Genomic DNA, 26,200 nt, shown 5'->3' with positions numbered 1-26,200 from the left:
TTAGGTAATAAATTACGTTGTTAATTATTTTAAACAGTAAATAATTAAGAATCTAGTTGGCATTGACTATTGGGTCATTTTGTGATGTGGTAAGGTTCTACTTTGATTTCTTAACTGATCTTCCCTACTAAAACGACTTCTCCTTGGCAGATTTAATGGAAGCGGAAACTTCCGCTTCTTCATTGTTTTGCCTAATTCCAGGAATTAAGATAGATTGGTTTCCATACATTTAATGGCTGTGCCTGAGACAATTATTTATTGGCAAGTATAACTTCCAATCAGATCATCAGCCCAACCCTGCTCAGCCTGAGGGGCACTAATTTGAGATTAGTGAGAGATTATCACAGAGATAATCTGTATTGTGGCACCTCGATTGTGGTGTTACATCCTCCAAGAGGTGCCTAATAGGTCTCCATTCTCTCAGACCTGAGCTGCTATGATCTTTTTATTTTGATGAGTTTTTGCCTTTTGTCATTCATTTTCTTTTTTTGCTAAGAGATTTTACTGTATTTAGTTGTATACTTGGGCACTGGGTGGGATGAAAAACAGCATGTAAATAATTACATACTATATATAAATACTACATAAATAAAATGGTAATTTTTTTACTGAGGAGGGAAGGTATGTTTGTATTTGTCACATTAACATTTGCCATTTGACAACCATATTTAATCAAGCATGTACATATTCAAAGCACTTATTTGCAATAGCAGACTTGCAAATCAATCTATGCCTGTTGGCTTAATGTAAGAAACTTTATTTTTTCAAGTATAGATGCATAGAATTGCAGCCCTAGATTAATACTCTAAGACAGCTTTCTAAATTCCCCTCAAGATAAAGGAATGGTTCAAGGCCCACAGACCCTGCTCAAGCAATATCATATACCTATCCAACATCAGGAAACAAACACTTCATGAGAAAATGGCAGGAAAGCCTTTCTTTGATCTCTGCAGGATATTCAAATTATCCTATGGTTCCTGAGAATAGGTCCTAAGAACTTCAGCCAATTATGAAAGAGAAATGCTTCAAAGAAAAGAGCACATGTTCTTCTTTATTAAGTTGTATGGAACATTATTTGAAAATCTATTCCTAGTTAGAGAAAAATAACTTGCCTGAGGCAGGGCCTTGTTGATTAAGATCTTTGTTTTCTTATGCTTCTATAGGTTTCTTTAACTAAATGGAATTAGCAGTGTTCTCTGTGATAATAGTTTCTTGAGATTAGTGGGTGTGGTTGTACTAATACAATAGAGAAACTATGTCTGGCATAGTTTACACTTGGCTAGGTTTGTGAAGATCAATTAAATAGTTTGCAGTCCTATAAAGATCATGAAATTTAACTGAACAAACCAGTTTTTTTAAGAAAAGGAAGCAATAGCTTCATAATACCTACAATATCTCTTACCATTAGTTATCTAGTATGCACGAGGTGATGTACACTGCTCAAAAAATAAAGGGAACACAAAAATAAGACATCCTAGATCTGAATGAATGAAATATTCTTATTACTTTGTTAATTACATAGTTGAATGTGCTGATAACAAAATCACACAAAAATTATCAATGGAAATCAAATCTAGCAACCCATGGAGGTCTGGATTTGGAGTTACACTCAAAATTAAAGTGGAAAAAACACTACAGGCTGATCCAACTTTGATGTAATGTCCTTAAAACAAGTCAAAATGAGGCTCAGTAGGGTGTGTGGCCTCCACGTGCCTGTATGACCCCCCTACAATGCCTGGGCATGCTCCTGATAAGGTGGCGGATGGTCTCTTGAGGGATATCCTCCCACACCTGGACTAAAGCATCCCCCAACTCCTGGACAGTCTGTGGTGCAATGTGGCATTGGTGGATGGAGTGAGACATGATGTCCCAGATGTGCTCAATTGGATTCAGGTCTGGGAACAGGTGGGCCAGTCCATAGCATCAATGCCTTTGTCTTGCAGGAACTGCTGACACACTCCAGCCACATGAGGTCTAGCATTGTCTTGCATTAGGAGGAACCCAGGGCCAACCGCACCAGCATATGCTCTCACAAGGGGTCTGAGGATCTCATCTCGGTACCTAATGGCAGTCAGGCTACTTCTGGCGAGCACATGGAGGGCTGTGCGGCCCCCTAAAGAAATGCCACCCCACACCATTACTGACCCACTGCCAAACCGGTCATGCTGGAGGATGTTGCAGGCAGCAGAACGTTCTCCACAGCGTTTCCAGACCCTGTCATGTCTGTCACATGTGCTCAGTGTGAACCTGCTTTCATCTGTGAAGAGCACAGGGCGCCAGTGGCGAATTTGCCAATCTTGGTGTTCTCTGGCAAATGCCAAACATCATGCACGGTGTTGGGCTGTAAGCACAACCCCCAGCTGTGGACGTTGAGGCCTCATACCACCCTCATGGAGTCTGTTTTTGACCATTTGAGCAGCCACATGCACATTTGTAGCCCTCTGGAGGTCATTTTGCAAGGCTCTGGCAGTGCTCCTCCTGTCCCTCCTTGCACAAAGGCGGAGGTAGCGGTCCTGATGCTGGGTTGTTGCCCTCCTACGACCTCCTCCACATCTCCTGATGTACTGGCCTGTCTCCTGGTAGCGCCTCCATGCTCTGGACACTACGCTGACAGACACAGCAAACCTTCTTGCCACAGCTCGCATTGATGTGCCTTCCTGGATGAGCTGCACTACCTGAGCCACTTATGTGGATTGTAGACTCAGTCTCATGCTACCACTAGAGTGAAAGCACCACCAGCATTCAAAAGTGACCAAACCATCAGCCAGAAAGCATAGGACCTGAGAAGTGGTCTGTGGTCACCACCTGCAGAACCACTCCTTTATTGGGGATGTCTTGCTAACTGCCTATGCTTTCCACCTGTTGTCTATTCCATTTGCACAACAGCATGTGAAATTGATTGTCAATCAGTGTTGCTACCTAAGTGGACAGTTTGATTTCACAGAAGTGTGATTGACTTGGAGTTACATTGTGTTGTTTAAGTGTTCCCTTTATTTTTTTGAGCAGTGTATTTTGCTTTCCTAAAACAGATGAATTTCCTAATTGTACTGCTCAGTTTGCAAAAGGAGACCTTGTAAAATATTCCATTGCTATTCTGAATTTAGGATATAATTTTTCATTTAGTTTCTTAATCTGTTAAAATCTATTTGTAGTTTCTGTTTTGAATATTTCACATTTTTTTACATTTATATTAGGTTATATTTTGTAACATTTTATTCTTGCTACCACACTTCTAAGGAGAAAACTCCTTTCTCATTTCCTTTTTTACTCAAGGCTATCTTGGATTTTAGAAAAGGCCAAGTCTATTTACATAATTTCTTTGTTCTCTTTCCTTTGAATTTACCTACTTACTTTTTCACTCCTGTTCCAATATATCTTAGTAGTACTGCATCTTTCTCCAATCATGGTAGACTATTAAGTCTCTCAGATGGAGCTTAAGTCAGATTGACCATTATCTCAACACAAACATATATTGTTTAAAATTCTTCCTGTTTGCTCTCTTCAAGATGTTGGTTATGGTTACGTGCTTGTATCTCATGCATGCTGTGAATCATTCTATCTAGCCCTACCCTTGATTGCTGTTAATAGTCCAACCTTTTGACCACTAAAATCTCAGCAGGATATGCCTTCTATTATTGTTGTTGTGATTTCCTCTCCTTTGTTTGCATTGCCTATTTGATTTAGATTTATTTATTAATAAATGTCCAACTCCGAAAGATATATGAAAGACATATAAAATAAATAGTGAAACCCAACAGATAACATCAACCAAAGGGGGAAAAAACCCCAAACATTTCTCATCAGCAAAGAAAAAATAGATATGCCCACAAACCTATATTAATTCAGATCCTGGGAGAAAATCCAGTAGCAAGGTAGAAATATGAAAAATCACTATTAGTACCTTCTAGGAAGATGGGAGTATCAAGTTAGAGAGAGATGCCTATGATATGCTTCTTACAATTTCAAAATTTAAAACAAAGTATTATTGGTTTTTGCTCTTGCAAATTTCCTTAACACTTCATATATGCAAATTAGAAATAAGAGCCATGGCTTTGAGTTACATAAAGTTTATCAGAATTAAAATGCCATATTTTTACATCCTTGTACTAAGCATAATTGCACTTCAATCTTCACGGAGAAGATATAATGTAGCGCAATTAATTAATCATAATTAATCAGCTGTAAAACTAAATAATGTCACCATGTAAGTCTTCGGACTAATTATTCATTAATATTTGAATCACAAATATTTTGTACTGTTTCATCCCAGATGGCAAATCTTGAGGATTGAAGATAAGCTTCGCAAACCAAGGGGTTGGTTTTGCATGAGTGGTGGACAAGTGTGCGTGTGACCAGGTCCATTTGCACAAGCAGAGGGCATTCGCATCCACTGCTTATGTAAATGGAGCACTCACATGTACTTATGGTTGCCCGATGCTTCCATGACCCAGTTCCAAACATTAGTGGGCCGTGGTCTGGGGGTTGGAGACCCCAGTCTTAAAAGCCATGACAGATCAAAATGACATCAGGCATGTCATGACATAATAATACCATTTGTGCAATGCAATTCCTCCCTCCCCTACTTGCTATTTGATACAAACTGGAGCACAACATATGAAAAACCAGAGTTTTTCCACCTATTTAGTTGAGATGTTGACAGAATTGAATCCAGCTGCAGTTATCTGTCTGTCTGTCTATTAATTATATTCTCTCTCTGTGTGTGTGTGTGTGTGTGTCTCTCTCTCTCTCTCTCTCTCTGTCTCTCTGTCTCTCTGTCTGTCTGTCTCTCTCTCTCTCTCTCTCTCATCTTCTATCATTATCTAATCTATTATATCAGTTATCAAAGCCTGTGGCCAGTCTAGCATTTTCATTCGGTTTTATAAATTTTTGTAGGAGAGAAAAGAAAAATATAGAAACATAAAGAATAATATTAATATTATTATTAATAATAATATTATGTTAAAATAAAAAATACTTTTCTTTGGTGATTTTTGTTTGTTTGTTGGCTTGCCCTCCAATGTTAAGATAGGGTAATCAGGATCATTTTAAATTCTTTGGATTTCCAAGAGACTAATTCTTTATTTGATTAGATATGTACAGGTAGTCTTCAACTTATGACCAGTCATTAACAACTGTTCAAAGTTACAAGAAAGTTTTAAAAAGCTACCTACTGTCCTCGAAGTTACAACTGTCCTAACCTCAACCTATGGTCATGGGATCACATTTGAGACTTTGACAACCAGCTTGCATTGACCAGTTGAAGCATTCTGCAGTTAGGTGACTGCAATTTGTGACACAGTATTTTGGATGTCAATTGGATATGCTGGATTTGCTTAATGTCCATGTGGTTTGCTTATTAACTATGGTCACTTACTTCAGGACCATCATAAAACAATCATAAAATTGAATCCAGTCACAAGGTACCTCAACATATAACTACAATGACTTACAACCAAAATTCCAAGTTCCATTGTGGTCATAAGCTGAAGACTACCTGTATTCACAATGAGAAATTATGATGAAATACAGCTTACAAGTGAAAATACTTTTTTCACCCCAGAAGTGGAATAACTGTTTTTATTCTTTCAATAAAGCACTACTTTAATTATTCACTCAAGGAAGGATAAAGGTCAATTCAAGCATTTAACAAATATTAGAAATATATCTTCTTTTTAAAATATATTAGTAAGTAATAAGAAAACAACAATTTTAAAGGAACAGAGTATGTTATTAAGAAATACATCTTAACAAACATAAATTCTATCTATCTTTTAGTAACTTTAATTACTTAACAATATGCAGAATTGGGAAAGATTCCCCAGTTAAGAAAACAAGCAGAATCGGAAAATAATCACCAAACTAAAACTGCATCCCTGTTGAAACCGAATGGAAGTGTCTAATTGGCAACAGATGCAACAGAACAGAACAGAACGAAACAGAATAGAATGTAGTTTCTGTATAGGAAATTTAAAATAACGAGACACAAATAATCCCAATTCCCATTCTGTTTGGGGTAGGAAAATGGAAGTTATGAACTCCACAATTATTGGATTATACCTTTTATTATTCCTGGACCACTGATAATACTTGGTGGAGCCAGTGGAAGCTCAACCATATGCCTGTTATTACAGAGAAAATCCTATTATGCACAACTTTTTCTTCAATGAGTCTTGAGAGATTTATTAAAACAGTTAATTTCATCAGATCTAGGAATGAATTAAATGATGAAAAATGAACCACTTCCTAATCCAAAATCCAATCAGAAAATAAACCACAAAGAATGAAGGGAGAGAGAACACACTAATGAAAGACTGACTTTAGAGGCAAGGAATGTTCATATTCTCTAAACTTTAGAATAAAAGGAAGTTTAACTCTTGAAATTAAAGAATGCTGTTTTTGTTGGGTGTTCTGCAGTGAAGATGATAATCCACATACCAGTTCATTCTAAAAGAGTGAGAACCTTTGACCAATGATTTCAATTATTGGCAGGCACTCTATATTCATATGAACAACTAAGTTCAGTTGAAATTAATAGAATAAGACAGAATTAGGGAGCAAGGATATTTAATGGGTTGTGATGGTCTCTTGGCGGCTCTTTTTATGTTCATGGAGAAATCATCAACAACAGGTGGAAGAAAAGATCTTGTTAATTACAGATCAGTTCAGTAACTTGACATCGATGCCAGACAAAATATTTGAACATTAAGTAGGAATGAGCTTATCCCGAATAAATTATGCCAAACCAAACCAATTTCCTTTTTTTGATAAAGTGATCAATTTACTTGACCAAAGGAACATGATGGACAAGGTATATATACTTTGAGTCCAGCAGTCTCTCATGAGATTCCAGTAAAAAAAAAAAAAAAGATATGACAAAATGTGGATTGGATTTCACTACTGGTAGATGAATACCAAGCTAGTTGAATCATCTCAACTAAATACTGTAATAGTTGTTCTGTGCAAAGATGGAGGGAAATGTAGAATGACATAAGATTCAATAACATGTCATTTATTGTTCAACATATTTGTCAAATGACTTGGATTAGAAAATATTATCAAATTGGCAGTTAATCCAAATATGGATTAGAAAATATTATCAAATTGGCAGATGACACAAAAATGGGGGGAATAGGAAACAGCTTAGATGCCAGTATCATGATTCAGGGAGAAACTAACAAGATAACTTCCAACAAAGAGAAATGCAAAAGTTTACATTTTTAACATTAATCTTATTCCCTGGAATATAGGATCCTGAAGATCCTGAAGAAGGACCTTCTTGCTTATTGCTTCATAATTCAACGGTGACTTTAAAGCCTATTATTCATGCTTGCTCGAAAATATTGTATGCAATTTGATTGTATCCTCTCCTTTTAATTAATTCTTGTATTCAATTCAGCTTATTGTCATCATAGCTGATTTCAAGGAAAGTGCTCTGTAAAAATGCATGTATGTGGGTTTAATCTATTTTAGTGGGGGATAAATAAAATAAAGTTTAAGACAAAGTTAAATATATTTATAAAACAACCTAACTAACCACTTTAAATGAGGTCCAAGATGCAGCCTATATTAAATTGTAATATAGACACTAAAAATTTACTAAGTAAGACAACATCTAAAATTACAACAAAGTGACTCCTGTACTTGAGCAATTCCTTTCACTTCTGTGTTTAACTGTTAACATTGTGAGCTAATCTTAGCTAAATCTCCAAAAGCTAAGAGGGGTCAAAGTAGGTGATTACTTTGAAGGAGATCACCAGAAATCTCATAGCTGTAAGAAAGACTAAAAAACTTAGATTAGAATATACATAACATAATATACATAACATATACATACAAAACATTTGCTAGACCAATACTCGAATACAGCTCATCAGTCTGGAACCCACATTACGTATCTCATATTAACACAGTTGAGAAAGTCCAGAAATACTTCACAAGAAGAGTTCTCCACTCCTCTACTCGTTGCAGAATACCTTATGCCACCAGACTCAAAATTCTAGACCTAGAAAACCTAGAACTACGCCGCCTTCGATCCGATCTAAGTATAGTATCTAAAATCATACATTGCAATGTCCTACCTGTCAATGAATACTTCAGCTTCAACCATAACAACACAAGAGCACACAATAGATACAAACTCAAGGTTAACCGCACCAAACTTGATTGCAGGAAATACGACTTCAGCAACAGAGTGTTCAATGTCTGGAATATTCTACCTGACTCTGTGGTTTCTTCCCCAAACCCCAAAAACTTTAACCTTAGACTGTCTACTATTGACCTCACCCCTTTCCTAAGAGGGCATGCATAAGTGCACCAATGTGCCTACCGTCCCTGTCCTATTGTTTCTTTTTTTATTTTTCTTATATGTATCCATATATTCATAACTATGTTTTTACTTATACCTATTATCTTGTAAGCAATTGACAAAAATAAATAAATAAATAAAAATACAATAAATAAATGTTTTTCACTGAGCAGTTAAACTGTATATCATATTGATTTATGTCAAACTGGAAGGGAGGACCAAAGCTGAGGATTAGAAGATCCTTCAGCCCAGAGGTAGAGAGAGATATATGTTGTTTGTAATTTTGATTGTAATTTAGGAAATTAATGGCTTATATTCAATCTTATATGATACATCTTTGCCTTTTCGCTACAATATCATTTTGAAAATCATGTGATTTTCCTCTAAATACAAATTATGTCTCTATGAAAGGGAGTCATTTTTTTGTGCTTCCTTCTCCAGTCACATATTTTAGGTTGTCCACAAATGTTCTACTGTGTCATGATTTTTATATTGGGAAAAGTAAAATTTGCATACATATTTGCCTTACAAATAGATTTAATTTGAATTGCATTTCACCTTCTTTGTCAATAAAATATGTGCAATTACACTTTGTCCACTCTGATAGCATATTAAACTGTGATTTATTTAAAACTCAGACATGTAGGAGCAAACCCATGCAATGAGGTAAAAGGCACTGCAAATTCACAACTGTATCCGCCACTTATATTCTCTTCCTTGTATGTCTCTTAATGAAAAACCTTAATATTCAAATGCATCTGAAGGTTGTATATGAATGAAATGTATTGATAAGTGAACTTGGTCCGGTCACTTTCTCTCAGCCTAAGGAGGGAGGCAATGGAAAGTTATTTCTGAAAAATCTTGCAGAGATTTGGCCAGGCAGTCTCTGAGAATTGGAAACGAATGGAAGAAAAAAATTCACAAACTGGTACAGATTTACCTGTGGGATTACTCCAAATGCTTTTCTCCACTGCTGTACAGGGACCGTGTTCCAGGAAACACCATCAATTTGGATATCTCCTTCTGTATTCAAGATTCTTAAAAAAGCAAAGAGCAAAGTACTTTTTCCTGAGCCAGTTCTTCCTAGAAGGCCCACCTGAAATATGGACAAACATATAATATTGAAGGAACTGACATTCATACATTTGATTAAATTAACAAATTCAGAAAATAACTTTTTTGGGGGGGAATCTTCCGTTTCATGGTTTTTGGGTTGGGTAAGGTTTAAATGAAAATAGTCTTACCCTTTGTCCTGAATCTATTGAAAAGGAAATATTTTCTAACACTGCCAATCCTCCATCTACATATTTAGCAGTAAGATTCTTCACTGTCATCTGCCCACCAGATGGCCAGATGTTTTCTTCCTTTACATGCATATTCCCAATGATGACAGCATGAGAAAGCTCTTTATTTTTTGATGCGGGTAAAGGTTTGGATTCTTCTGTTGGCAGATCAATGAATTTAAATACTCTACTCACTGACCGCATCTGAAAACCAGAGAAAATTTATCTTAAATGCTATGATTTCCTTGAAATATATCTTGGTCAAACACATATAACTGATATAGAGAAAATATGAGTGAGAACATCAGATATCAATACATTTATCTCTACATTTTGTTATTCAAACTGTGAGTACAGACTATTTGGACTGACATTTATTTCTTCCCAAGCCAGTTCCTTCTTTAATGATATCCTCCAGTCTAGTCCTTAGGAATTCTTGGTTACTGAAAGTAAAGCACTTCTGTTTAGAGTCCCAAATCTGATGCCAAGATATGGATGGTCACTAGATGATAGCAAAAAGTTACGTAGTAACTCTATATTTCTTTGCAGTGATTTAGTGATGATCCTCATTTCTGCAGTCCACTTAGGCTAGCCTAACACTGCCGGCATTTTACTTCTTAACTCAGTGATGATCTTCATATCCCTGGCTTGGAGATGCTATGAAAAGTGAAAACCACTGTCCACCCAATCACCTTGGCACTTTGCACATTGGTAAATTTAGTGCTAGAGAAGGAGAGTGATAAAATCTCTCGATTTCTCCCTCATCTTTTATCCTGAACTAGAAAGAGAATACTTAAGAACTAGCAATGCCATATAGGACCTGAAGCTTAGAAGTTAAAACTAGCAACAGGAATTTCCTATGGTGAGGAAATGGAGCCACAGCACCTCTTTCTCCAGCTGCTATTCTCCACTTAGTCCTTCAACACTTTCAGTTAGGCTGCAATTTTAAACTACCTTTTTAAGTACCTCAGCCCTCAAGTAGCATTCTTCAACACTGCTGAAATGCCAGAACACAGAAATTCCATGTTCCTTCCCAATTAGCAAGAAATATTTGAGGAAGTGTCTGTAATGTTTTTGTGAAAATAATTAATTGGGGGCCAAATAAAAAGTATTTTTCATCATATACAAACAAAAAGTGTTTTTCATCATATAATATAGAATGCATGCATAATATAATTTAAGGTTTAACTGTTCTTTTACTATGTATTTGATTAAAAGAATCCTAATGATTGCCATAATATTTAGACATATTGCATTTCCAAAAAAATGATGCACAAACTATATTCTGGTGTATGCTTGTCCTTCTTCACAGATAAACCAACAGTATTAGAATCTACACCATTACATGAAAAGAATCATTGCTAAAAGAGAGACCTGATTTTTTAAACTCAAATTACTAGAAATATGTAGCATTTCAAAAATAATTCCAAAGGTGTTTGCAGTTGTCTGAAACAGCTTTTTAAAATAATTTTTAATTATTTGAATTAAAATAAATCAAACATTAAATAAATATTTAATTATTTGAATCTATAAAAAACTAAAAAAATAAAATACATGGAATGAAATATAACTAGAACTATAACCAATCTAGAGGATCATAAAGGAACATAAAGTACTATATTATACTATATATTAGAACATTGGGATATTATAAAATATATTGCATCTGTTTTCTAAACAAAACCTGAATGTCCCCATGAAGGTTTAAATTTGATTAACATTAATATTGAAAATAGAATATCAAGTAAAATATAAATACTGTTCTTCAGAAAACTCAGATTTTAGATGTGACACAAATCAGTATATAAAATTGAAATTAATTCAACAGTTGACTGGTTCCAATTAGAATTAAATTTGACATCATTCACTTTTTATGAAGTTATTTTTGGTAGAGGGCATATTTCCACAGTTTGGTTAGTCATTCTTCTAAAGGCACAATCAAATAACTTTTCTAATAAAAGCTATAGAGAACTCTTGTCATTATTAGTATGTGTACTGCCAATTCAGTATATTTGGAAGGGATATATGGTGAAATTTAATTTTAAAAATCTGAGATTACAATGAAATTATAGTTTCAAATTTGTTACATTCCATTGTGAACAATTTTTCAAAAATGCGGAGATTTGGAATGTTCCCACCATATATGGAATTTTTATTTTATTTTATTTAACAGTAAGTTAAAATGCTCCAAAAAAAAATCCAGAAGAAGCAAAACGAAGCAACAAAAAAACCCACAACACATTTAAGACATTAAAATGGTGCAAAAAACCCCAACGCATATACACATTTTATCCACCCAAGTGAATACTAATTAATAAATTACTACTATATTCTCACCCCCTGAAGAACAGCCTCCCCCCCCTATTTTTTTTTAAAAAATGGTAAATTTATTTGCAAATTATTGGTCTGTTTCCATACACTATATTAATGACAAAATAATTAATAGGAAGAAAGATAATAATAAAAAAGATGATATTAAGGTTTCAAACTGTTATGGTAAACCAGTCATAGCAAATTTACTATGGCATCTTATCTACCCAAATCATCCCCAAAATTAAAAGTAATTCATCCTGGATCAAATATCCATATTTGCTTCTTAAACTCTTATCAATTTTTGTCTAATAAACAATAACAGATTTAATCTCCCTAATCAGTCCATCTTCCACTAAAGTTCAGATAGAATAAATTTCCAGTTAGGTGTAATAAATCTACGATTCAGTCTCCCTCAGTCTTCATGAGAAAAAAAGAATCTTGTTCAGTAAGGCTGCTGCTGATATTCATCCATCCTTTTCGAAGAGGATCTTGACATCTAACGAGTTGTGGGCTGTCCATAGTGTGTCCACAGGTGGCTGGTAAGGCCTATACGGGCGTGAAATGTTCTGCCACATGTCAGGCAGACATGTGTGGGGCCACTATTGCAGCATTTGCAGCTCTGGCTTTGTGGAGAGCTCACTTCTTTTGTGCTATGGTTATCCTTCTGTCTTCAAATGTCTGGCAGCCATTGTCAATGTCTTTGCACGGTTTCCAGCACCGAGGGCAGGAGGGGTCAATGGTGCAGGTGGCCCCAGGGACTATTGTATGCCTCCCCCGCTTCCCTTATTCTGGGAACAATCAGAAAAGTACTGATAGAGAGGGCGGAGGTTTTGTTGGTAGCCCCTTACTGGCCCAGGCGACCTTGGTTCGTTGACCTGATAGGCTTGTCAATCGCCAGACCTTGGAGAATTCACCCGCGCAGGGTCTCCCTCAGCCAGGGTCCAATCGAGCATCCGGAGCCAGCATGGTTCCGGTTGACGGTCTGGTACTTGAGCGGGGGCGGCTAAAACAGGAGAAGTTTCCCAGAAAGGTCATCCAGACAATCCAGCTGGCCAGAAGACTTTCCACAATCAGGATATACAATGCCACGTGGAAGGTTTTCTGTGGTTGGTGTGCCAGCCACCAATTGGACCCCACTACTGTATCTGTCGCTAATGTGTTAGATTTCAACATACGCCATTGTCGATCAATCTTGTGTCAGAGTTTCCCAGGAGGTGGTATCGATATCCAGAGACTTGAGAGAGGCTTTCAGCCTTTCTTTGTCCCCCTTGCAATCGCTTTCCTTGAGACAGCTCACCATAGAGAGCTGTTTAGGGATGTGGTGGTCTGGCATCCTTGCAACATCGCCTGCCCAGCATGTCTGGGCTTTGATCAGTCCACACCCTGCTCTGGAAAGGACTTCTGTGTCTGGCACCTTGTCCTGCCACCGAGTCCTCAGAGATCTGAGGCAGGTTGTGTGGAAGTGGTTCAATTGCCTAGCGCGCCTCCTGTATACAGTCCAAGTCTCACTGGCATACATCATGGTAGTTAGTACTACTGCTCGGTAGACTTTGAGCTTTGTAGTATTGTGAGAAAATGCAGACTTAAGCTTCAAAGAGATGCGTGGAATCAACTCAGTTCCACAGCTACAGGAATATCTCTTTGGTTCAAATGAAAGTCCTTTTGTGTATCTAATTTGTCTAAAATTAAACATCTCTGTATATTCTCCACAAGCATTATCATCTCATCAAACTTCTTAATAAACTTTCAACTAAAAACTGCATGTCGCCTGGTTCATTGTTGCTGTGTGTACCTTGATCAGGGGAATAAAAAACACAGAAGCAGAAGAAAACAGGAAAGGCATTTTCTGGATATTTCAATCCAAAGTCAAAAGAAGAAAAAAAATCAAAAGAAATAAACTCAAAATATTTTTCAAGTTCAAAGAAAATACAGAAATTCAATATTAATATATGAAATGAAATACTTTACCATCCCAAAAAAACAACCCTTGTTTCCTTGCACCAAGAACTAAGGTTGTTGAAAACAACATAAATCAAAGTGAGAGTCCAGCAAGGAGCTGAAATAAATCAACATTCAACCAGTAATCCACTTTTAAAAGCAAAGAACAAAATGAAACAGTAAATCCAAAAAGTGAAAGTTAATAGTCCATGTGTGGTTAAGAAAATGAAACTACTAACAGAAAAATGGATGACTTTCCCACCGATTTCAAAGGGAACATCAAGAGTTCTCTTCCCACATGCCTGCACAGCTGTCCAAAAGTTATCTTGGATCATTCCTTAGGGTTCCCATTCAAATCCGGCCAAAGCATTGCCAAAAATCTGCTCTAGCAGCAAAAACAACAGATTGTGGTGTAAAGAGAATAATTTGAGATTTCTACGAGCCAGGGTAAAGCAAGAAACAAATCAAAGAAAATTGAAATTCAGACATACTGTGCAAAAGATGTTATTCTCAAGAACAAAAGCTCTACTCTTGAAGGTAGGCTATGGAGAAAATGGGGCACAGGGGCTTCGTTTGACAGGAGGACTGGTCCTTTATGTGAATTTGGGGTGTGGTTGGCATATGGGTTGGTTTCAAAATGTCCCTTCTATGCAGTTTGAGATGCCCTTGGTTTGAGCTTTGATCCTGTGTGAAATCCGGAAAAGATTGCCTTCGCCCTCTGATATGCAGATTCCATCCCTGATGTCTCCCCCCACCTCAACAGAATTTCTGACTCCCCATGGAGAGAAGGGCGCGATCACCGAAACAGTTGTTATACCTGTGGAATTTCTCATATCAAAAGACCTAAGCGCCAAAGCTCACTGCAACAGTATTGCCAAAAAGGCTTTAAGAGTTGTAAATTTAATTTTACGAAGCTTCTCCTCTGGTAATGCTGATTTGCAAACTAGGGCATTCAAAACCTTTGCTAGACCAATACTTGAATTCAGCTCTGCTGTCTGGAATCCGCACTGTATATCAGACATCAATACAATTGAGCGAGTCCAGAAGTATTTTACCAGAAGAGTACTACATTCCTCTGTTCGCAACAGAATACCCTACAGCACCAGACTTGAGATTCTAGACTTAGACAACCTTGAACTATGCCGGCTAAGATTGGACTTAAGTATAGTACATAAAATCATATGTTACAATGTCTTACCAGTTAATGAATATTTCAGTTTTAACCACAATAACACAAGAGCACACAACAGACATAAACTTAATGTAAACCACTCCAAACTTGATTGCAGGAAGTACGTTTTCAGCAACAGAGTGGTCAATGTCTGGAACTCACTACCTGATTCTGTTGTCACCTGCTCAAACCCCCACTCCTTTACCCTCAAAACTAACCTCTATTGACCTCACCCCATTCCTAAGAGGTCTGTAAGGGGTGTGCATAAGCACACAACCGTGCCTACCGTCCCTGTCCTATTGTCCCCAATTATTAGTTCCTATTTCTTATATTTAAACTTACGTTTATTGTTATTTCTATTGTATTGCAAGCTTTTGAATAAATAAATAAATAAATAAATAAATAAATAAATAAATAAATAAATAAATAAATAAACAAACAAACAAACAAACAAACAAACAAATAAATAAAAAAATAAAAAAATAAAAAATAAATAAATAAATAAATAAATAAATAAATCCCACCCCTGGGTACGTGTCAATAAAGCCACATATTATAAGACCATTGTTGGTATCCACTAATGACACTCGAAAGAACATTGGAGTTTCTCTATGAAGTTCATATATCCTAGAGAATTGAGGTAGAAGTCCAAAACAATATGATTTCTTTCTCTTAGAAGCTCTGCAAATATAGGGGAATTGATTGTACATTCAGAATGATTAAACGTAATGGATGACAACAGCAGAGTAGTGACAAACAGGTAATAGTTGCATAGTTCTAATTGTGCAGTGTTGATAACGATGGCTGCAATGGAGATCTACAGAAGTATTTATTAATTTATTCCACTGAGAAAGCCATTTGTCTGTGCATCAGTGCAGTGGTCAGTTTGTTGGCAGGTAAGAGTTAATAGGTATATGATTCCTGTGTTGCAGCCTCTGCATTGGTTTCCAGATACTGTACATAAAATGTATTGGTTTAATTTACTAATCCTACATGGTTTGGTTCCCTGGGATCTTCAGAGCTGTTTCTTCGAAGTGGAATTGACTGATCCCATATTGCTCTTGAATTTTTAAAAAGTCCCTCAGTTTTGTGAGGTAAAAATCTAGGGACTGCAATTAGTGTTTTTATGTGATAATCTCTAATCTATGGAATAGCTTACTCTGAAATGAGGTTAGCATCTACTTTAATGGTTTTTCATAAGTGGTAAGGCCAGAATCGTTCAGGTAGGCTTTGGGAGAAGCTAGGAAGATTTTCTTTGTGATGGAAGGTCAAGGAAATCGAACAAATCCACAGGAAGGAGCCCTGTTACAGAAAAGGTTACTTAGTTTAGGGCAGATAATACATGTGAGGAAAAAAAATTAAGAGTAAGTCTGATTAGAATTGCTTTAGCAGGATTAGCCCTTTAAGGTAAGCCAGGTAAGGAAGCTAGTCCAGAAGGAATAATGGAACTGTGGAACCTTGAAAATCTGATAGAATTTTTCTCTTGCCCTCTGTTAGGAATATAAGTCACCTAACAGCTATTTGGGTTAGAAATATATAAACCAGGATAAACATTTTAAAACTGTATCTTTAAGAAAATGCAAAACTGTAATTAGGTGTGGTTTCTCAAACGGCCATAAGTTGGAGCCAGAAACCTGGTTTGTCTTAGTCTTAGTCTCAGAAGAGAGTGTGAGTCAGTCTCTGTTTCCTTCTGTTGGAGAGTATTGCCGTTCCTCCATTTTTCCTAATTGACTGCTATTTCTGGATTTGATGTAAGTCTGATACTGAACTGTTTTTGACACTGGACTTTGTTATTGGATTACCCCTGGATTGAAAAACTGACTGATCTTACCTGTGAGTGACTTTGGACTGCCTATTTTGAACTTTGCTTACTTTATTGAAGGTAAAACCCTACATTTACTGTACGGTGTATCTGTGTGCTGTGTATGTATTATTCAAACACTTCTCTCATATACGTCTCCCTGTATGCGCTCATTCTCCTAACGGGGAATTACCTCAACACCGTCTTACAAAGCAAGGCAATCCTGAGCATCTTTCATGCTCCTTCTTCCCTTTAAGGGGTAAGTTGGTATTCATGTATCCATTCTTGCATTCCCTCTTCAAGACCATTTCTGTACTACTCTGTAGACAGGCCTTCAATATTTGATTATTCTACCCCATAATAAGGAGGAAGATCATTCCAGAAATTCATGTGATTTTTATTTCCTGACTTTACCAGCCTCGTAGTGCTTCAAATCTTGGTTTGATAGATCAATCTTCATTCTGAGTTTTAAGTAATTGCTGTATTTGATTGTTTTATTTATTTATTCATTCAAGTTGTATGGCCACCCAAGTGATTCTAAGCGGTTGAGCACAGTTAAAAACAATAATGATTTTATATTTTGTGTAATTAACTGCTAGGAATCTATTACAAGTTTACAGAGATATTAAATAAAGAAATATGAAGTTTTCCAAATTGAAACGATTCCCTGACATGCAAATTAATCATTTCCCGCTCTGAACTTCAACTATGCAGTTTTGCACATTGATATCTGTAAAAATAAAATCATAAGTACAAAAGACTGAGGATGTGCTAAAAACAATACACGCAATTATGAAAAAACAAATTTAAAGAAAAAATGTTTACTAATCATGTATCAATACATACTTATCTTCAATTATAAAATTAATGCCAAATGCATATTCTACAATGTAAGATATTTCATAAGCTTACTAAATTAATATAAAATATTTATCTTCTTTTTCATTTTTCAATTATTTTTTTTATTAAAATATTTACTTTCAAATAAATGTTTAAGATTCTTACCAAGCTGTCTACATCAATGCTTGTGTTCACAGCCCATTGCAATGTTCCCATAATGTTCATGGCTAATGTAAGAATAATGCCAACTTTTCCTTCCCCGTTACCTATAAGTAAGAAACATGTATAAAATCCCAGCATAAAACATAGTGTGCATATGTGTTAGCTTGCAATTATACACATATATATAAAACTCATGCACACATGCAACACATTTATGCATAGGTAAATCTGCACCGAAGGAAAGACAAGCGATATCCTAAGTTATCAGCTCATTAGGGCAGCCCTTAAATTTAGGGCAATCACTCTTGCAATGGAAATTTAGCTCTAACAGCTTCAGATACATGTGGTCAAAAAATATGAAGTATCTCCTATGTAACAGCTGCTGTCTCATGGAACAGCCTCCACTTCCCCAAGATCTGGCAGATCCTGATACTTCTGGCCTTCTGGAAGTCTGTGAAGACATAACTCTTTCCCCCTCGTGCTGCACGGGGATGCCAGATGAGCCAATTAAGAGTCTTGACTTGCATCGTGGGGTTGTTATATGGTGCCTCAGTTGTTATACAGGAAGTCCTCGACTTGCAATAGTTCGTTTAGTGACCTTTCAAAGTTACAAGGGCCCTGAAAAAGTGACTTATGACCATTCTTCACAATTACAACATTTGTAGCATCTCCATGATCATATGATCCAAATTCAGATGCTGGTCAACTGGTTCATATTTATGACCGTTGCTGTGTCCCAGGATAACGTGATCACCTTTTGACAAGCAAAATCCGTGGGGAAGCCAGATTCACTTAAGAATCAAGATGCTAATTTATCAACTGCAACTTAGCAACTGAGTCAAGAAAGGTCATAAAATGGGGTCATAAAACTCACTTAACAAAGGTCTCCCTTAACAGAAATTTTGGGCTCTTGTGGTCGTCAGTCGAGGACTACCTGTATCATGATTATTTTAATTTTGTTTTGGTGTTTCCTTGATCAATAGTTCATGATATTGTTTTTGGTGCACTGTTTATGTATGCAATATAGGCAGCCATAACTTTTCTGTATAAAAAAAGTAAAATAAATAAATTTGTCATTCTCGATTAAGGCGCATTGATTAAACTATCAGCATCTAATGTCCATTAATTATTTAAATCACCATATTTTTTTCTATCCATACATGTCTTGATCTATCTCTTTTTCTCTCTTTAATATAAAAACAAAGAAATATATACCTGTAGTAGCAATAGAAACAAAGGTCACAATGATGAAGAAGATTACAAAAATCATTTCTATTCTCATCTGAAACCAACGTAACGTAGATAGATAGAGGAACCAGTTCGCTGTATGCAAATTTAGAGCTTTATGGAATAATGTTTCAAAATATGGTTGCCGTCCATAAGCTCTCAATGTCCAGAGTCCCTTTAAGCTGGTAATAAGATGTGTGAAAATTGGACTTCTAGCTATAAGGAATGCAAATATGAAAATAAAAAGACTACATGTTTATTATTTCTTTAAAAATGAATTGCATAAAGATGCAAACATAACTAATTCTTGTATTTCCATCACAAACATTCTTTTCTAGTTGCATCATGTCACAGAACATTAAAAATAGTATGTAATCCTCACGTGACTATATATTGTTTTGATACTATAGTCCTTGATAATACCTTTTTGATATATTTATTTTAATTTTTTATGATTTCATATTATTATGTATTTGAAGCTATCTTACTATAAGTTGCTTCTTAAATTCGTGAACTGTTAAATGTTTTATGTGAGACAGTAATCCTTTTTTAATGTAAACTTTTTATAAACATAGATACACCAAATTTATTTTTATCTCTGTTGTATTTTAATTATGTCTATGATTCTCTTTTTTTCATCGTCAGATTTAGCATTCGTAGTCTTTAATATCAGCATCTGCAGAAACACTGAATATTTGTAGAGAACATTGTTCAGAGACAAAGACAAAATGGTTATCCAATTTCTTCTTTAAAATCTCCAGTGTTGGAGCATTTACAACTTCTGGAAGCAAGTTGTTCTACTGATTAATTGTTCTAACTCAGTGGCCCCCAACCTTTTTTGTACCACGGCCCAGTACAAAATGTACAAAATGATCCATGGACCGGTACCGGCATCAGCACGCACGACCAAGGCAAGCCAAGCCAAGCGACCGGCCAGCCAGCCGTCCCCCGCTTCTCCCCGCCACCTTCAATTCCTCCTTTGTACCTTCTCGCGGTCGATGGGCTTTTCGGGCTCTTTCTTAATCTCCTCCTGAGTAACGCGAGACTCCACCGCCATCGGGACGGCTGTTCGTTCGAAGCCGCCCCCCCCCCGACGAAACTAAGGCGCAAGGACCCAAATGCCGCTTTCCAACAACCCAATGACCGACAAGCTCACCCGGAAGCACTTTGTCAAGCGCCGTCAAAACAAGATGGCGGCGCCCAAGCAAAATAGGCGGCCCGGTACAAAATGATCCATGGACCGGTACCAGTCTGGGGCCTGGTGGTTGGGGACCACTGTTCTAACTGTCACAAAATTTCTCCGTAGTTCTAAGTCGCTTCTCTCCTTGATTAGTTTCCACCCATTGCTTCTCGTCCTGCCCTGAGGTGCTTTGGAGAACAGCTTGACTCCTTCTATGCTGAGAGATTGGAACACTGCTATCATGTCACCCCTAGTCCTTCTTTTCATCAAACTAGACATACTCCATTCCAGCAACCATTTTTTATATGTTTGAGCCTCCAGTCCCCTAATCATCTTTGTTGCTCTTCTCTGCAAACTTTCTCGAGTCCCAACATCTTTTTTTACATTGTGGAGATCAAAACTGGATGCCGTATTCCAAGTGTGGCCTTACCAAAGCATGACATGAGATCTTAAAATAGGAGTGGGATGAAAAGCAACAGAGAAAAAATCTCTTTTCATTTTATTTGTATCTATATTAGATCATACCTTCAGACTCCAGTTGTTTTAGCTGTTGAGATGTGTGCAGGAAGTATGCTCTTAACATAACGAAGGCTCCTATCACAGGCACAGATGCCAGGAAGATATAGGGTTCCGTGAAAGAGACTACTATTATAGCACCAATCACAATGAGCATTAACTGCAGGTGGAAAGACAAATACTATTGATACAGCAAACTTTTCACAAAATTGTACAAGTTATAAGGAAATGATTTCCCTAAGGTTACTATGATAATATTATCCTTCTTCCACAGGGTGCCATTCAAATGTTTTGAATCATCATCCTAGTCTCTGCAGTCAGACCAGATCAGAGGTAGGTATTCAGCAGGTTCTGACCAGTTCTAAAGAACTGGTAGTGGAAATTTTGAGTAGTTCGGAAAACCAGCAAATACCACCTCGGACTGGAGATTTTACAGTATCCTTCCCCTGCCACGCCCACCAAGCCATGCCCACGGAACCGATACTAAAAAAAATTGAATCCCACCACTGAGTCAGATCCATACAATTAGTCCTTGACTTATGACCACAATTGAGCCCAAAATTTTTGTTGTTAAGTGAGACATTTGCCCCGTTTTATGACCTTTCTTACCACAGTTGTTAAGTATATTACTGCAATTGATCAGGTGGTTAAATGAATCTGGTCTTCCCATTGACATTGCTTATCAAAAGATTGCAAAAGGTGATCACATAGCCTTGACCCACAGCAATGGTCACAAGTATGAACCAGTTGCCAAGCATCTGAATTTGATCACATGATCGTGGAGAAAGGTTGTAACTGTAAAAAATGGTCATAAGTCACTTTTCTCAGTGCCATTGTAACTTTTAATGGTCACTAAATGAACTGTTGTAAGTTGAGGACTATCTGTAATTGTACTCCAAAATATCTGAAGGGCAATAAAAATATTTAGCAATTTGAGTTCGTTTTCAGTGTCCATTCCCTTGAAATCTAATTTGATCACTGTACGGTCACTCAGTCTGATACTTCTTACATCCTGATATATGCTATCTTGGTATAGATCCTAGTGATATATTTCTGCCATGCAAAATTACACAATTTGCAATCTTGCTAGCAAAAATCTTTGATAGCCTTCTCATTTTTTTAATGATTTTCAAGATCACCTATAGAATTCCTAGAATTTTTGAACTGAGAGAATATATACTCTTTTCATATATACCAAATCAAAATAATCATGCAAATTAGATATTTATTTTAATTAAAAGGCAAATGTGTATGTATGTATATGATTTGTGGAGGACTGGAGGATGACTTGCTGCTAAACAGTGAGACATTAGTTTGTAAAAACATATTTCTTAACTAGTTTATGAAATGGCATGACATGACATGACATGCATTGTTGCTAAATTATGACATCTGAACAATATTACAATTGGTTATAAGCAAGGCTAGGCTGGTAGCAGGAAGGTGAAACTTAATAATAATGCTGATGGAATTTTATTGAAATATTAGGTTAGATATATTAGAAAATAATTAGATTATTTTATTAAGCCAAATGTACCCCTCAGCATAGATAAGAATCCTACTGGACAATACCATCGCCACCATGTCACAATGATGGCAAACACATGATGAAATCATGACCCAATTCTGCTTTTATACACTTTTGTTCCAATGAGTACATAAATATATAAATCATGCTATTTACATGTTGGGGGCAATGTGGTGTCACTGTAAACTGCTTAGAGAGTGCGGTCCACTACCAGGCCATGGCCTATTTGGAATTGAGCCATGCACATAGCTCAACTTGCGCAAGCGGTAGCCTGGTTCCCCTCCCCCCTGGGCCACAAACGTTGGGGACCACCGCTGTAAAGCACTATGAAGTGGTATATACGGTAAATCTAAGTACTATTACGATTTCTATTATGTCACCTGTTTTTCCTCACTTGAACAGATGTGCGTCAGACCAAATTTCACCCAAAACAGTATCATATGACAACCAGATTTTTCTAAAAGCTACAAAATGTCTCTTACTTTTGTCTTACTGTTCGTTGGTTTACGGTATTTTTGGTTTAAGGTATTCTTGAGGAAGAAAAGCTCAGGATAATTCTAACATAACTGAAGAGTCATGATTTATACTGTCCCAATTTTTGCAACGTTTATTATAACATTTACAAACCTGAATGAAGTCAAATATTGCAAGTGGCAATAAGTCATCCAGGATTGCTATATCCTTTGAAAACCTGTTAAGTATTCCACCTATATGTTGAAGGGAAAAATAAGTTAGTTATCAATTGAATATTTTATCAGTGTTGATTACTGATTAATACTGGATTAGTTTACATTCAGATTAGCTATAGGAAAATGTTTACATAAAAAGATTTATATACTAATTTAGGATATGGGTTAACAATTCACATTTTTGGGTTATAAGGTTATTTTACTTATTCATATAAAACATTTATATACCTATGCATCTTCCAATCAATTTGATGCAGCCCCCGATAATGTTATACATTTGAAGCTTTATTTTGTTTATATATTAGATTATTTTTATCCTGCCTTTATTATTTTAAAGTAACTCAAGGTGGCAAACATACATTAATACTCCTTCCTCTTCCTCTTCCTCTTTTCCACAACACCCCATGAGGTGGGTTGGATTGGGAGAGAGTGACAGGCCCAAGTTACCCAGTCAGCTTTCATGCCTAAGGTGGGACTAGAACTCAGTCTCCTGGTTTCTAGCTTGGCGCCTTAACCACTAGATGGAACAGGCTCTGTATACTGTATGCTGCTGAAGCCTTCAAACTTAGGGCAGATTATAAATAATATAAAATTAATAAATATTTGACATCATAGATGAGTTTAAGCAAACGTAAGATTCACCAATGGTTTCCTTCTCAGTACACTTATACGACAGTGTTCAGAAATAATTGCTTCTATTTTTAATCGAACCTCCCTTGTGAAAAGTGCGCTGTGCAGTGGAGTTAAGTTCTGCTTTTAAAAAAAGTCAAGCTTGTAATGATGGGGCAACGTGGTGCAACCAGTTTAGTGCAACCAGCTCATTGCTATCAGACCGCCACCCAAATCACTTCTGCCAACTACACCGTCATGTAGGACGACTCAACATGGCCAATTCACTGCAGGTACAATATGCCATGGCAGCTGGAGAACAGGGCAAGCGAGTGGGTGAGCAGGGTGCAGAGCGGCAGCAGCCAGGGCCTTCCTATTTGAACATACCTCAATTGCCACTGCTGCCGCCACTGCTGTGCTGAGCTCTGGGCTGTTTGGAGTTCGGGCCATTGGACGGTAGTGGCAATGTTTGGGCTGTTTGCCAGCGAGGTAGAGAAGGCCTGGCATTTCCCCTTTGCGCATACATTTTTGCCAATGCTGTGTCATGCTCCTCCTGCTCACTCACCTGCCCACCCAAGTTCTCCCTCCAGCTGCCCATGTCAAGTTGTCCCCACAGCAAATTGGCCGTGATGTTCTGCAGCGACTTAGCGGTTGTAGTTGTCAAAGGCAGAGGCAACTTGGTGGTGGTGAGCTGGCCATGCCAAGCTGGCTATGCCGAGTTGTCCCATTCTGCCCTAAATGCCTAGCAAATGCCTTTGCTATATGTGGTTTTATTATAAGATATCTCCGTTGCATTGTAAATTTGCCACTCTTATGCATACATGCTGCCTGATATGCTACATAGCACGAGAGGATCTAATGCCAATGCTAATATATGCAGAGATGTGTGAAAGCTGGTAATGGACCTGGATTAAGAATTCATGCCTTCTATTCTTAAATATCCAGAGGACATCCTCTATCAAAGATGGCGTCCGAATGTCTATCTCCAATATATTTGGATTTTTAAAAACTGATTATTGCAACCTGTTTTGAGAATGTTTTCCAATTTTGAATGATGGAATGAATCACCAACGTCTCCTTTGCCTGAACTCAACATTACCTAAGCATATAAAAATTACTACAGATTGCGTGACTTTTAGTTACCTGCTTTGAGTTTGTTGAGGGAAGACATAGGAGCTTGAAGTAATGCATGAAGCATCTTGTGATGAAGAGTCTTGGAAATTGTTATAAGAGTATGTACTAGGGGTAGGCCTCTAAAGACCCCCATGGCTAGCAAGGTATCTGCCACCCCCACATAAATGTAGAAGATATAAAAGCTGCTAGTCTTAGTAATAATAACTGTACTGTTCCTCAGTCCATCCAAGGTATTGTTTTTTGTTGACTCTGTTTCATTTGAAACAACACATCTATAAAATAGACACAAACACATATTATTATCAGTTTATAGTTGTTTATAAATTTACAGTCGCATACTGAGTTTCATTTTTTAAAAGCATGATATGTCATACTAGCATTGAAATCACAATTTGATAGTTTATGGGAATGCTGTTTTGATAAAACTGATTGTTTTAAAGGGACATGAATTTATGATTAAGTATTTGAAAAGGAGCAAAGAATAATGCTAAGAGCAGCAATTTTGATGTCTTATGAAGTTAAAATAAGACATCAAAATTGTTATTGTTAGCATTATTCCTCATTTATTGTTATACTACCACACTTGATAAAAAATATTCCTGTCCAAAAAAAAGACAACAGGAAAACTGTCATTTATACGTTTACACAGGAATAATCCCATTGAATTCAAAGAATATATATTTTAGTAGACATTTGCAGGTCATGTTTGAGAATAATTGGATGAGACAGAAACCTTTAAAAGTACAGAATTCAGCTATAGCATATAATAACAAATCATCCATGTAAGACTAAGCAAGCTCTGGATTAAAAGTGTTACCAGTTAATAGATTTGTTTTAAGTGGCAGCCAAATGAAAATTTGAAATGTAGGAATAAATTAAAGGGAGTCCAATTGATGCCAATGGAGAATCTTGAACTAGAAGTAGCAGTTTTATCATTTTATGGCAGGGAGAGAAAGAGAGAAATTCTTTTGGTCTGTTCAACCTTCAGAACAAGCTATGCATTAATTATATTTATGCATTTAATATTATGACTAAAAATAAAATCTCCTTCAAGTGGAATTCAACTCCTGATGACTCCATGACAATGGAATGGAAATGGTTTTCCATTATCATCTTCTGATATGTCTTTTTCAGCTTCCTTGCATCACCTGTTCCGGGCATTTCTTAGCATACCAACTAAGAAGACAATGCTTAGCTTATTGAGATCCACCAACATCATGTGATGCCATTTAACTGGGCATGTGGTAATTGCTTTAGCTTTAAATATTAAAACTTAGCCCCATTGAAATGTTAGAGTTACATAACATAAATAAATCTTTAATATTGTACTATTGTACTCACCTAGTGATATAGTATAGCCCAATCAGGGAAGCAGCCACCTAAAAATAGAAAATTGATAGTTAATTCATACTTCGACGTTCCATTTTTGGCATTCTATAGATTTCTCACACATTCTATAAAATATATAATTTCACATATTGATTGTAACATGTATAAAGTCAAC

General features: G+C 36.6%; 1 protein-coding gene across 2 annotated transcripts in view; it reads right to left on the bottom strand.

The window, feature by feature from the left end:
- Positions 1-26,200, bottom strand: part of CFTR (CF transmembrane conductance regulator) — a 112,724-nt gene that overhangs the window by 14,603 nt on the left and 71,921 nt on the right. For both annotated transcript variants that reach the window (XM_087969317.1, XM_026669081.2), the window contains exons 16-23: positions 26,038-26,075; positions 24,706-24,968; positions 22,892-22,971; positions 20,746-20,896; positions 19,029-19,256; positions 17,817-17,917; positions 9,550-9,792; positions 9,246-9,401 (exon numbers count right to left, since the gene is read on the bottom strand). In XM_087969317.1, the coding sequence (XP_087825443.1) occupies positions 9,246-9,401; positions 9,550-9,792; positions 17,817-17,917; positions 19,029-19,256; positions 20,746-20,896; positions 22,892-22,971; positions 24,706-24,968; positions 26,038-26,075 (1,260 nt within the window). The remainder of the gene's footprint in view (positions 1-9,245; positions 9,402-9,549; positions 9,793-17,816; positions 17,918-19,028; positions 19,257-20,745; positions 20,897-22,891; positions 22,972-24,705; positions 24,969-26,037; positions 26,076-26,200) is intronic.

Source organism: Notechis scutatus, chromosome 6, assembly GCF_049901735.1.
Source record: "Notechis scutatus isolate UNSWTSFEM ecotype Mainland chromosome 6, rNotScu1.2, whole genome shotgun sequence".
NCBI classification, from domain to species: Eukaryota; Metazoa; Chordata; class Lepidosauria; order Squamata; family Elapidae; genus Notechis; species Notechis scutatus.
The sequence above is the reverse complement of the archived record's forward strand: the minus strand, read 5'-3'. Positions and strand labels throughout refer to the sequence as shown.